This window comes from Lolium rigidum, chromosome 2, assembly GCF_022539505.1.
Source record: "Lolium rigidum isolate FL_2022 chromosome 2, APGP_CSIRO_Lrig_0.1, whole genome shotgun sequence".
In the NCBI taxonomy this organism is placed as follows: Eukaryota; Viridiplantae; Streptophyta; class Magnoliopsida; order Poales; family Poaceae; genus Lolium; species Lolium rigidum.
In genome coordinates, this window is record NC_061509.1 from 173380316 (window position 1) to 173391677 (window position 11362).

Consider the following 11362-nt stretch of genomic DNA (forward strand, 5'->3'; position numbering starts at 1 on the left):
CAACCTACAATCCCCTACATCATCTGTCACGTAGGATCCGGGTTCTCACAACATACTCCATCAAGCCATAGCCCATATTGGCATGTGGCTGTACGGAAAGCTAATGAGCAAGGTTGTCTATTATCTCTTTGTTCCTGGGTGGCCGTCCAGAAGTGCGATACACCTGGCGGTTCAGAGGTTCGACGACATGACCCCAGGGAACCACTCAACATAACCCGAGCAATACCAATTCCACCCAGGTAAATCATTAAACTTAGTTGTTTTTCCATAACTCACTATCAAAATCATTTATAGCATAGCTGAGCAACAACTAAATTTAATGGCGACAAAGAATTCAAGTAGGGGTAGCTAGACTACTAGGATTGCATAGCAAAGCATATACCCTAGACATGTCTACTATAAAAATACTACAGTGCAAAATTATAACTGGGACTTTTGGTGTGTGTCACTTGCCTGGATAAGGTGGAGAGTTGGCACAATCTTCACAAGCACAACCGTTGCAGTCGGCACAATCACAATCTACAATCCGATAACATTGCACCATAAGCACAATGCAAGACACAAATGCACAAATATAGACATGAGATGCATATGAAATTTACACAAGTGCACTTCATTTATTGTTCTCTGGTTGTCACTATATGCATGATGCCATGGTCAAGTTTTACGGTTGGTTGGATTATTGCGAACCGACTATGTCGCACTAGCGAAGGGCAACTACCATTAATTGTAAAAGGTGTTTTGGTACAGTAGACAAATGATGGTTTTTGTGCTACTGGTCAGAGGGTTCCATTTGCAAGCATATGCAAAAAAGAATCACTTGAAAATGATATGTAGATCTCATTTTACGGGTAAGGTACTCCGATTAGGCATTTAAATATGCATGATTTTCAAACTCCCGAAAGTTCACATTTTATTGTTCCATAATGTCGCTTATATTGTTAGGATTCCAACGGTATATAATTTGTGATTTTTGGAGCTACCGATCTCTGTATATGAATTTTACAAAGCGCGGGCTATCAGATTCTTGTTTAAACGAAACTTAGGGTGGTGCCAAGACATGTGGCGTGCTGCTACTGGTCGATACCTCTTCGTCGCGGATCGCTACTCAGGGACGTTGGATTTATTTTAAACGTGCGGCCAAGATCTGTTTACAGAAAAGGAAAAGAAATAAAAGAGAAGGAAGGTGGACCTATGTGGCGCAGAGTTGGCAGCTGAGGTGGCGATGATGAGGCGGCGACGTGGCAGTGACGTGGCGGCGCTGGTGGTGGAGTTGGCCGGCGGCGCGGGTGGCTCTCGCCGGCGGCGTTGCAGCGGTCTCCGGCGGCGGCGAGGTGGTGGACGGGGAGAAGGGCTTCGCCGCCGTTCCTATGGTGGCCGCGGCGCGGCTTGGCCCGGCCCGTGGCGGCGGCGGGCGGCGGATGGAGGCGGCGGCCGAGCGGCGACTCCGGCGAGGAATCTGGGCAGCCTGGGGGCGTGTTTGAGAGGGAGAGCAGGGGAATTGAGAGAGGAGGCCGGGTGCTATATGGGGGCGGCCTCAGACGGTTGGGGGAGGCGCGGGGAAGTGTGGGGAGGATGGAGAGGCGAGGTGGCCGGGGGCCTCTGCGTGCCTGCGCGTGTGTGCGTGCGTGTCGTGGGGAGGAGCGGGGCAAGCGGCGGTTGGGGACGAAGGGGTGGGGCGCGTGCGGGGGCCTGGCCTGGCTGACTGGGTCGGCCCAGTTTTTGGTCGGCCCTTTCCTCTTTTTTTTGTGTTTCTCTTTTTTTTCTATTCTCTCTTTTAATTGAATGTGCATTTGAGCACTCAAAAATAATCGAAAAAATATAAATGAGATATCGATGGATTCCTTGTAAAAAGGCCATCACTTTGTAACCACTTTTGAAACAAAATAAAATATTTTCTAAAACAAAAATTGGCATACATGCCTATGTGGCTATATTGCCATTTTGGGGTTCGGGGTTTTGAAATAGGATTTGAATTTTGGGTTTTCCCTATAAATGCAATGATGACATGATGCGTATGAATGCCATGCATGATGTTTGAAAATTTTAAAATTGGGATGTTACAAATATATTAGAAGAAAGGTTGTTTTCTTAATACCCAGCTCGTACGCCCCCGCTCAAATAGACAAATACACGCGCGTTCAACAGGAGAAAACTTGCTGGTAATTTCTTACCTGGGCAACACGAGCTAATCAGCTAACACACGCCTGCGAAGAACACAATTAGATACAAACGAATTTGCGAGACCGGACACAACACTCGGCCTCTTTTTTCTTTTCGTTTTTTCTTATTCGCCTCACTAACTCAGCTGATACAAGTCTTTTAACAGAGAGAAACACACATGGGCTACTGCAAGACAACAGGTACATTGCATTGCCTATAAGATACGGCATTTGTTGTCAGAGCAACTCCAATGAAGCATGTTTTTTTGCTTTCAATCCAACATATGACGTGTTGATTGCATGCATCTTGCTGGCTATTCCTTTCATGTTCCCTCGCTCACTTGGTAGTGAATGGGTCGACGAAAGTGCTACTTGGAGCAAAGATACCAAGCAATTATAGAACTCATTCTCTGATACCGTCTTTGCGTGGGCGAAGTCCTTGCATTCTTCTGTAAGATGTTTATCAATGACGTGATATATTTCGTGTGGGAATTTGCTATCCACAAAGTTGACAATGTTAATTCCGTCCTTGAACATAGGATCTGTTGGTCTCTTGCCAGTCATCATCTCTAGAAGTACTATCCCAAAACTATAAACATCATCAGAAGTTGATGCGTGGCGGGCACCTCCTGCGTACTCTGAAGATTGAAGAGTCACACATGTATCGATCAGTATTCTCTTTCCGAAGCAGAGTAACAAACTGAAATGGAATGTATAGATTGAAAATATACCTGGAGCAATGTATCCTATGGTCCCCTTCACACCTACCGATGAACTGGTTGAGCCGGTGGATGTGGAAACAGGATCCATATAAAAGCTTGCAATACCGAAGTCACCCAATAGAGCACACATATCATCATCTAGAAGAATATTGCTAGGCTTTACGTCACAATGGATAGTGGGCCTTCCGCAATCATGGTGTAAGTAGTCCAATGCATCAGCTATATTAACAGCCAGGCTTAATCTCTGAGTGAAGCCTAAATATTTAGGAGATTTCCCATCCCCTTTACGATGTAGCCATGTGTCTAGGTTCCCATTAGGTATATACTCATAAAGTAAAGCTTTAAAAACACGGCCCATATAATCCACTGTTGAACACGCTGTTATGATAGGAAGCAGATTTCGGTGCTGGATGCTTCTCAGTGCTTCACATTCTGACAAGAAACTTTTCTCTGCCCCTCGCATATCAAGGTCAAACACCTTAATAGCCACCTCCATTTTAGTTTCCTTCAACTTTCCTCTATATACTGTACCATAGCTTCCTCTTCCAATGAGCTCTGATTCTGAGAAATCCGATGTTGCTTCGGCTAGATCCTTGTAAGAAACTTTAAGAAAGTTTTCACCAAAAGAAGGCATTGGTAGGCATTCTCTATTTGGCATCTTCTTCACAAGGAGTACAAAGTAGAGCAACAATGCGAGCGACATGAAGCCGAATACTGGGATCAGCACTCTGATCAAGTAATATCCTACTTTCTTCCTCAAAGAAACAGCTGCACATGGGGGCATACGAAGTTCCAATGGCCCACCGCAGAGCCCCAAGTTACCTTGGAGCAACACAACTCCAGCATCTTCGAATACTCCATCTCCTGGTATTTCTCCTTCAAGATTATTGTATGAAAGATCTAGCACGCTTAGCTTATTTAGACCATTTAAAACAGCTGGAAGGGCTCCCGACAAGTTGTTATGGGAAATATTTAGCAGAATCAAGCCTTGTAGCGAGCCAAAAGATATTGGAATTGTTCCTACTAGAAAGTTTTGGGCCATTTGTATAGCAAGTATGGCTTGACATTTGGCCAAAGTTTCAGGAATTTCCCCAGTAAGTTTGTTTGATGAAAGATCTAGGGTGACGAGTGTTGTAAGGCTGCCAACCTGAATAGGTATGTTACCCTGAAGATTGTTGCAAGTAATATTCAACACGGAGAGACGTTGGATGTTCCCTAAGGTTGGTGGTATAGATCCTTCAAATTTATTATTTCCTAGATTGAGCTCTGTCAACCCAGTAAGCTGGCCAAGAGATGGTGGTAATGGGCCAGTGAAGCTGTTTACTTGGAGATTAAGAGCTTGTAATTTTGTTAGGTTCCCAATCCATTCGTCAATTGTACCAGTTAAATTATTATACTCAAGTCCTAGATAAAATAAGCTACCAAGTCTCCCTATACTTGGGGGAACCGTGCCTGAAAGCATGTTTCCACCAAGATAAAGGTTCTTCAGGCCAGGGGATAAGTCACCTACTGTATCCGGTATAGCTCCACGAAGCTGATTTCCAGTAAGAAACAGCTTTTCGAGACTAGGACAGTTTGTTAATGCATTAACGAATTCCCAGCTACGGCTGCCACTAGCTTCAAGATTGTTATGCTCAAGGTTTAAATAATACAAGTTATAGAGTTTTCCTAGAGAGCTTGGAATTTCGCCAGCTAAATTGTTGCTTCCCAATTCTAACCTTCCCAGTCCTGAAACATTTCCTAGTGAATTTGGTATTTGGCCTTCAAACATGTTGCTATTCAAATAAAGCTCTCGAAGATTTGGTAGACTGTCTCCTATGGTGGATGGCAGTTCCTTGCTTAGCATATTGAACTCCAAGCCTAGCAATTCAAGGGAATTGGAAAGATTGAAGAGACTTTGTGGGAATACACCTGACAACCTATTTCCTCCTAGGGCCAACCTCCCTACATTTGTCAGTTTCCCGAGCTCATCAGGAATACTTCCAGTTAAATTATTGTAGGAAAGGCCAAGCCATTCTATGGTAGTGATGTTGCCGAGGGTCGGAGGGATGACTCCAGTGAGATTATTATAAGAAAGACGTAAAACAGAGAGGTTGGAGAGGACGCCTATTTGTGGAGGAATTTCACCTACTAGGCAGTTTGTGGCGAGGTTTATTATCCTTAATTTGGAACAGTTGGCAATTGCATCTGGGATAATATCATGCAACTGGTTCATACTCAGATCAAGGACTTGAAGTTTTTGTAGATGCTTAAGAGGAGGGAACTGGCCAGAGAAACTATTTTTGGATAGGTTCAGTGTTCTAAGGAACGTTAAGTTCCCAATGGAGGAGCTGATGGAACCAACAAGGTTAAACCCAGAGAGTTCCAGCGCCACCACACGGCCTGGATGTAATTGGCTGCATCTGACTCCCGGCCACAGGCAGTGGTTGGAGCTGGAGTTCCAAGAATTGAACCATCCAGATGGAGCAGAACTGATTTCATTTCTGAAAGCTTGGAGCCAGAGCACATCTGTGCTGTTACCAGGGAGAGTTGCGCAATTGATCTTGATAGTACCAAAAAAGAGAAGGAATAATCCCAATAATATAAGCATGCTGAGTTTTCCTGGTCGCTTGGGACGCGTTGAGGCCATTGTCACCTGCAAAATATAAATCATAAACATTGTTGTTTTGTGCAGCGGAGGCATGGCTCTAAGTATGTTGAAGTACGACAGGCTTACGGACATAGATGTTCAGCAATTTGACATTGATCTGCGCAAATGTTTGCTAACAGCTTTGACATTATGTGAATTTAGAGATAGTACTAATTAACATTATAAGCATAAGATTTATTTTAGCAGAGTAATAAGTTTTGTAAAATGTTCAGATTTCATTCGCAATATGTAATGATGTTAAGGTACTAGTACTACTGCTCGACCGGTAACATGGAGATGAGAGGAACATACCGTTGCTCGGCCGGAGCGCTCAACCCGGCAGCCTTTACTGGTCCCAGTGCTGGATGCGTGAGCTGTGGAGTGTGGATATGATTGTTGGATGCTCAGCTGGCTGAGGCCCCAGGGGTTTAAAAACACAATTACAGCAGCCTCACATCCACACACTTGCACCTCATCTGAAAATTCTCACGTCTTATCTTAACTTGACCGCGTCTGCAGCGAAGACCTGAACTCCGTCAACCATTCCAGTAACCGCTACTTTTCACCGCTCGTGACCAACCGCCGATGTCGCTGTTTGAGCTGGACAAGGTTGTTGCGGCGTGTGCAGCATCGAATCCCACAGGTCTACGGCTTGTCCAGATACATACATTTCAACCAGAAACCGACATAGATCTTTTGCAATGATGTACGACCTATCTCGAGCTGTTTCGATGCTGACAAACACCAGCATGTGGAGCGGTTTACTGGTCTCTGGTTCTCAATTTTTCCAATCGAGCTTGGTTCGGTTCTTTTGTGATGGATGTGCTTTCAGAACATATTGCGTGGACATCGTCCGTTTCTCGGTTTCGTTGGATGCATTAGTGGGTCAAGTAAACGTGTATCTTTTCGATATAGACGATAGTGTCAGCTACAAGTGCCGTTGCTTCCACGAAGATTACAGTCCCATTGGAAGTCCTAAATTAGACCAAAGTATTATGTCTGCTAGAATAAAAAAAAAGCGCTTAAACGCTTGCGCCGTGTCTTTTGGTTTTCGTATATACTTTTTACGGAAGGCTTGAATTTTTTTCAATAAAGGAAATATATTAATATTAAAAGATATCAATTACACCTAGGCTCTGCAACAACGCTCCACCCTAGTGGCAGTACGGATGCACACAGCCAAAAAAAGAAAACTAAAAAAATAAAAGTCCCGCTACAGCATTCCATACCTAGTAACAACAATATAACCACCACCGTGACAATACCTGAAATACAGACTCTCCAAAAGTGACGCATCCAAGAAGGGAACAGTGCACCAGCACCGTCATCGACTGACCAAAGGTCTTTGGTTTTCACCCTGAAGATAGTCCCCTCTCTCAAAACAATGTCTCTAACAAGATCATTGTCACGCACAACCAGTTAAGTCTAGACCTTAGGTTTTCACCCTGAAAGATAAGACTTTGAACTTCACATGTGATGTCGTTCCCACTTGCATACCACTGCTGCAGAGCCCGAAACGTCAAGCAAGTCCCTTAGCGTCACGGAGACTCGAACCTTCTTTAGCCAATCCACCAATCTGGTCTTCCTGATATTCCTTCTTCTGACTTCACTATGAACCAAAAAGTCACTTGATGTCAACATAGAATAGAGCTTCGCGCCGCTTCCTCTGGAACCAAACGGTCGGATTAAAAACATGGGTGCGCGCGATCGAATAACACCTGATCCAGCAAACTCCAAACAAAAGATGCACTGTTTCATTCGCCAGCGGTGCTTTTCAGAATTCATCACTCCAGTCAGATCAACGCAAACTGACCTTCGGCGGATCTTCATCTTCGCTTGCGAGAAACTCGAGGACCGCCACCAAAACAAAGCAAGACCAGCAGCTCCCACGCCGTCAGTCCCTCCTGCCGGATCACTAAGGAAGAGGACGGCGGCGCGGATCATGCATACCGTAGCAGAACCGTCAACGGGGGCGGAGGCCGCCACCGCTCCACCCAATCCTCCATGGGTACCGACGAAGAGCATCAGGCCCCAGCCAAGCAGCTGTGCCGCACGGCTTCCTCCACCGGCGCCTCATCACCTCCCATGGAACGTCGCCGCGGAAACCCTCTCCTCCCCTCGTCGTTCGAAGGATGGGGCGCCGCCACCGCCGCCGCGAAAATAATGTATCAACATTTGTAGAAAAATAAGATCTATCTTAGAAAAGTATCAAACTTGTAATATTGTAAATATGTCAAAAAACCTATCTAGAAATAAGCTATCATGTTCAATGTTTCGTGGCTTTCAGGCCGAACGACCAATGTTATGGCTATAATCGTGGCATAGTTTGTGATAATATGCGCATATTATGCACACATGTGCATCTTGGGATGGTTAACATTGTTGCAGGAGAAAGCTTCGTTTTTGTCGCACAAAAAGCTATTTTCCATTTTCCGATTCCCGTCCCAAAAACGGGGTGATTTATGAAGCAACCACCAAATGAAAGTTTCACAATGGTACCACCCTATTTTTAAAAAATACTCACTATTAGAAAAACGCATATAGCTGCAAAATACGCTGACGACACACCAAAATAATCATGCGCCGGTGGCAACTACTGTCGGCGCGCCAGGATGGAGAAGGGCTGGAGGCCGGAGCGGAAGAACGTTGCAGCCCGCCAAGTTCTTTTATCTGAATAAAGGATCACGTGATAGTCCGGGTTCAGACTTCAGAGCCTAATCTCAATCAACTTTTGGCCAGATGGTGCTGTGTATCGAGTAACAACAGCCAGAACGATAGAGTAGGAGGCGGAGATCAACTTTGATTGGCGATCTCCACACAAATGTAACATCAGTTGATTTTATTCACTTTGCAGGGAGTGTTTTGAAGCACTAGCTGGAGCAGACAGTTGGTGTTAATTTCCACAATGTTTAATTTTATCTCACTTGGTTTTAATGCACCATTGTCTTATTAGAGAGCGTTAGTCATTTGCTCTGATATCTGTCATTAACTAAACTAGATTTAAACGTGCGCCTTGGCGCACGATCCCGTGAAATTCGAATTAAACCACAACATGTTTAGCGGCGGTGAACATTATTGTAGATAATGTTATATAGCAGGCTGAGAGAACAACCAGGTCCTACTACCAAAACTCTTAGATTTTGGGTCGCATCTTGTCTGCTGTCTTTTGTATTGGTATAAACGGATAATAAAACACTATGCTAGGTATCCATTTAAATCAATGATATGTAGCCTACATTATAGATATGTCTTAAACTGATGAATTAGTAAACAAAATACTCCGACATACATATGCTCCGGCCTTTGTCAAGGCTTTTCAGAGGTTTCACGGCAGCAGGTGCAGCCCACATGGCCACATGTAGGTAGCTAATTATAGCAACAACTTGTCTAGATGACTCGAGGTAAAGATGAACAATTTTTTTTTGAGCAATCGAGGAAAGAAAAATAGTGTGAGTTGTTCGTGGCGGTCGGCTACGGGGTCACCAGGCAACTGTTACATGCCAAAACCCACCGGCGGGCAATGGTTAAGCAACACGAAGAGCCGGGAGGCTCCCAAGGCCGCTTAGTGGACCCTGGCACCTCGCGTCGTCCCGCAAGTCTTCCAGCCACGTCCTGGCGGTTGCTAGGGCGTGCCACCTGACCTAGACCCGATCAGGAAGGTGTTAGACTGCTTCGATTGTTCCTGCATGGTAGACACGTAAACATTAAATGCGAGCCCTATCGGCTCTCAGGTTGCCCTGTGGATCGGCTCAAAGAGCCGATCGCCCCATGGTTCACGTTGGATTTGCAATGACATGTGGATCCTGCTTGATCAAAACAAAGCTGAAATGATCTACGACAGTTTAGGGTTTTCACCGCATAACCGGAACGTCCTACGCGTAGTCGGGCCTAGCAGATACGGAAGATGATGCAAACTACCCCTACAAGAGGCCTAAAAACCAACATTATGTTAATTCCCGGAACATCCCTTGTAGGAACGGTAAACAACACCTAACGCACTACCGGATCGTCCGACCCCAGCATAAGGCCTAACTATGCAGATATTAAACTAATCCTTGCGGAACAAGGAGCAACTATAACAGATCGGATCTACTAAGTAACGAACAAGCAAGATGTTGCCCTTACACCCGGATAGGTGTAAGGGCAGCTAGGTGTCGAGGGACGGCATTGCCACGCAGATATGCACGAGAAAGCATCAATGCAAGCCCCTAAACACCTAATGATAAGTAGTGCTGCTCGCCATCAACAACGCTTCAGCACGAGCAGCACAAGGTAGACGAATAAACGTATACTGCCTAGATCGCGAGATGCGATCTAGGCAGCATGATGCTTACCCGGAAGAAACCCTCGAAGGAAGGGGTGGCGATGCGCCTGATTTGTGTTTGTTGTGAACGTGATTGTCCTCCTTTCTCGATAACCCTAGATACATATTTATAGTCCAAGGGACTTTCTAATTGAGGCGTGCACCTAGCCGTGCAAGGGCCAGACTCTATCTGTTAATTCTAAACACAATGCGATCTAATGTATTATAGATATATAGGCAGTTAAGCCCAAACTCTTCGCGCGAGGCCGCTCCAAAGATGCTCCACGTGTAATCTTCAAAGCCCATCTTCACTTACGGCCCATCTCCTGATTTGGCCAAAATCGGGTGATAACACATGCCCCCCTGGTTTTGGTAATGATAATTTCAAAACCATCTGTTTTTCCTTCGAGGGGTCATGTCGTGGCAGAGCAGAACCGTCGCAGTATTCTTCATCATGATGCCTTGCCTTCTCAACCTTTCTGCACGATTTGACAGTTTTGGCCCTACATCCTTGGAAACTGTTCGAGCATTGAATCCCCAATATATTTCCTTTTATTTAACCGCATCGAACAGTTCACTTCTTCATCCTCCTGCTCCAAACCAGCCATCGGCCGAAAAACCCTCCTCCTCTGCAACCATGTCCTCCTCTTCCTCCTCTCAACCCTCTTCCTCGAGTGAGCTGGAGCCAGAGGTCAGCCAGATGGAAGCGTACAATAGGCGCGCTCCCAAGCATTGGGACGAGCAAGAGTTCGACTTCGACTTCGTACCAGAGGGTCGACCCGAGGACCTCGTCTGGTCGGATGGCGACATGCCCCTGACTGACGGGGAAGATGACCTCCGATTCCTGATTGACGGAGAACTGGAGGCGGAGAGCGACGACGACGACCCTCTCTTCCGGGGTAAATTCACTTCCTCCACCAAAGAAGAAGAAGAAGAAGAGGACGACGAAGACGAAGACATCTCCTCCGACACGAAGAAGGAACCAGAGGACGACACCTCCTCTGATGAGCCGCCGCCAAAGCGCATCCGCGGCTGGGCCTGGTCCGATGAGGAGGACGATGATGAAGAGGAAGAGGCCTCCGCTGAAGGTCACAGTAGCAGCGACGAGGAATTCGTCGACAGTAGCAATGACGGCAGCTACCCTAGCGACGACGAAGACGGCAACAACCCTTAGAGTAGGGATTTACTAGCATAAGACTAGCAACAGCAATCTGTTCCCCTTCTGTTGAGCAATCAGCTTCTTCTTGTAAGAAATCCCCTTTTTAATCAATGGAGATGGATAGATTCCTCCTTTTGAGGGCAACCAGCTCTTCCATGCAAGAAATCTGATTATCAATGAAGAATTTCCTCTAATTTGACTTTGTTGATTTTCTTCAAATTGATTTAGCCGATTCTCCCTCAACTGATTTTGCCGATTCCACTTAACCAATGCTTAATGAGCCGATGTCAACGCATCGGTCTTACGTAATCCATCCTTCCATTCCTCAACTGACGACTTTGAGACCTAGTAGATAATGTGAAGTCTTCAAGAAAGCCCTTAAATTCC

At 45.6% G+C, this 11362-nt stretch overlaps 1 protein-coding gene across 1 annotated transcript; it reads right to left on the reverse strand.

Moving 5' to 3' along the window:
- Nucleotides 1-2399: 2399 nt before the first annotated feature.
- LOC124690309 (probable LRR receptor-like serine/threonine-protein kinase At3g47570) lies at nt 2400-6006 on the reverse strand. Its single transcript, XM_047223706.1, has 3 exons — nt 5826-6006; nt 2894-5519; nt 2400-2800 (listed from the first exon to the last, which is right to left on the reverse strand). The coding sequence occupies exons 2-3, from the start codon at nt 5511-5513 to the stop codon at nt 2400-2402; spliced, it is 3021 nt and encodes a 1006-aa protein (XP_047079662.1). The 5' UTR covers nt 5514-5519; nt 5826-6006.
- Nucleotides 6007-11362: the final 5356 nt, after the last annotated feature.

What these genes read in the sequence shown, in the direction of transcription:
- LOC124690309 (XM_047223706.1), bottom strand. Translation starts at nt 5,513, where the DNA reads ATGGCCTCAACGCGTCCCAAGCGACCAGGAAAACTCAGCATGCTTATA. An exon ending in CATAGGATACATTGCTCCAG is followed by an intron (nt 2,801 to 2,893) that starts GTATATTTTCAA and finishes TTCAATCTTCAG; the next exon opens with AGTACGCAGGAGGTGCCCGC.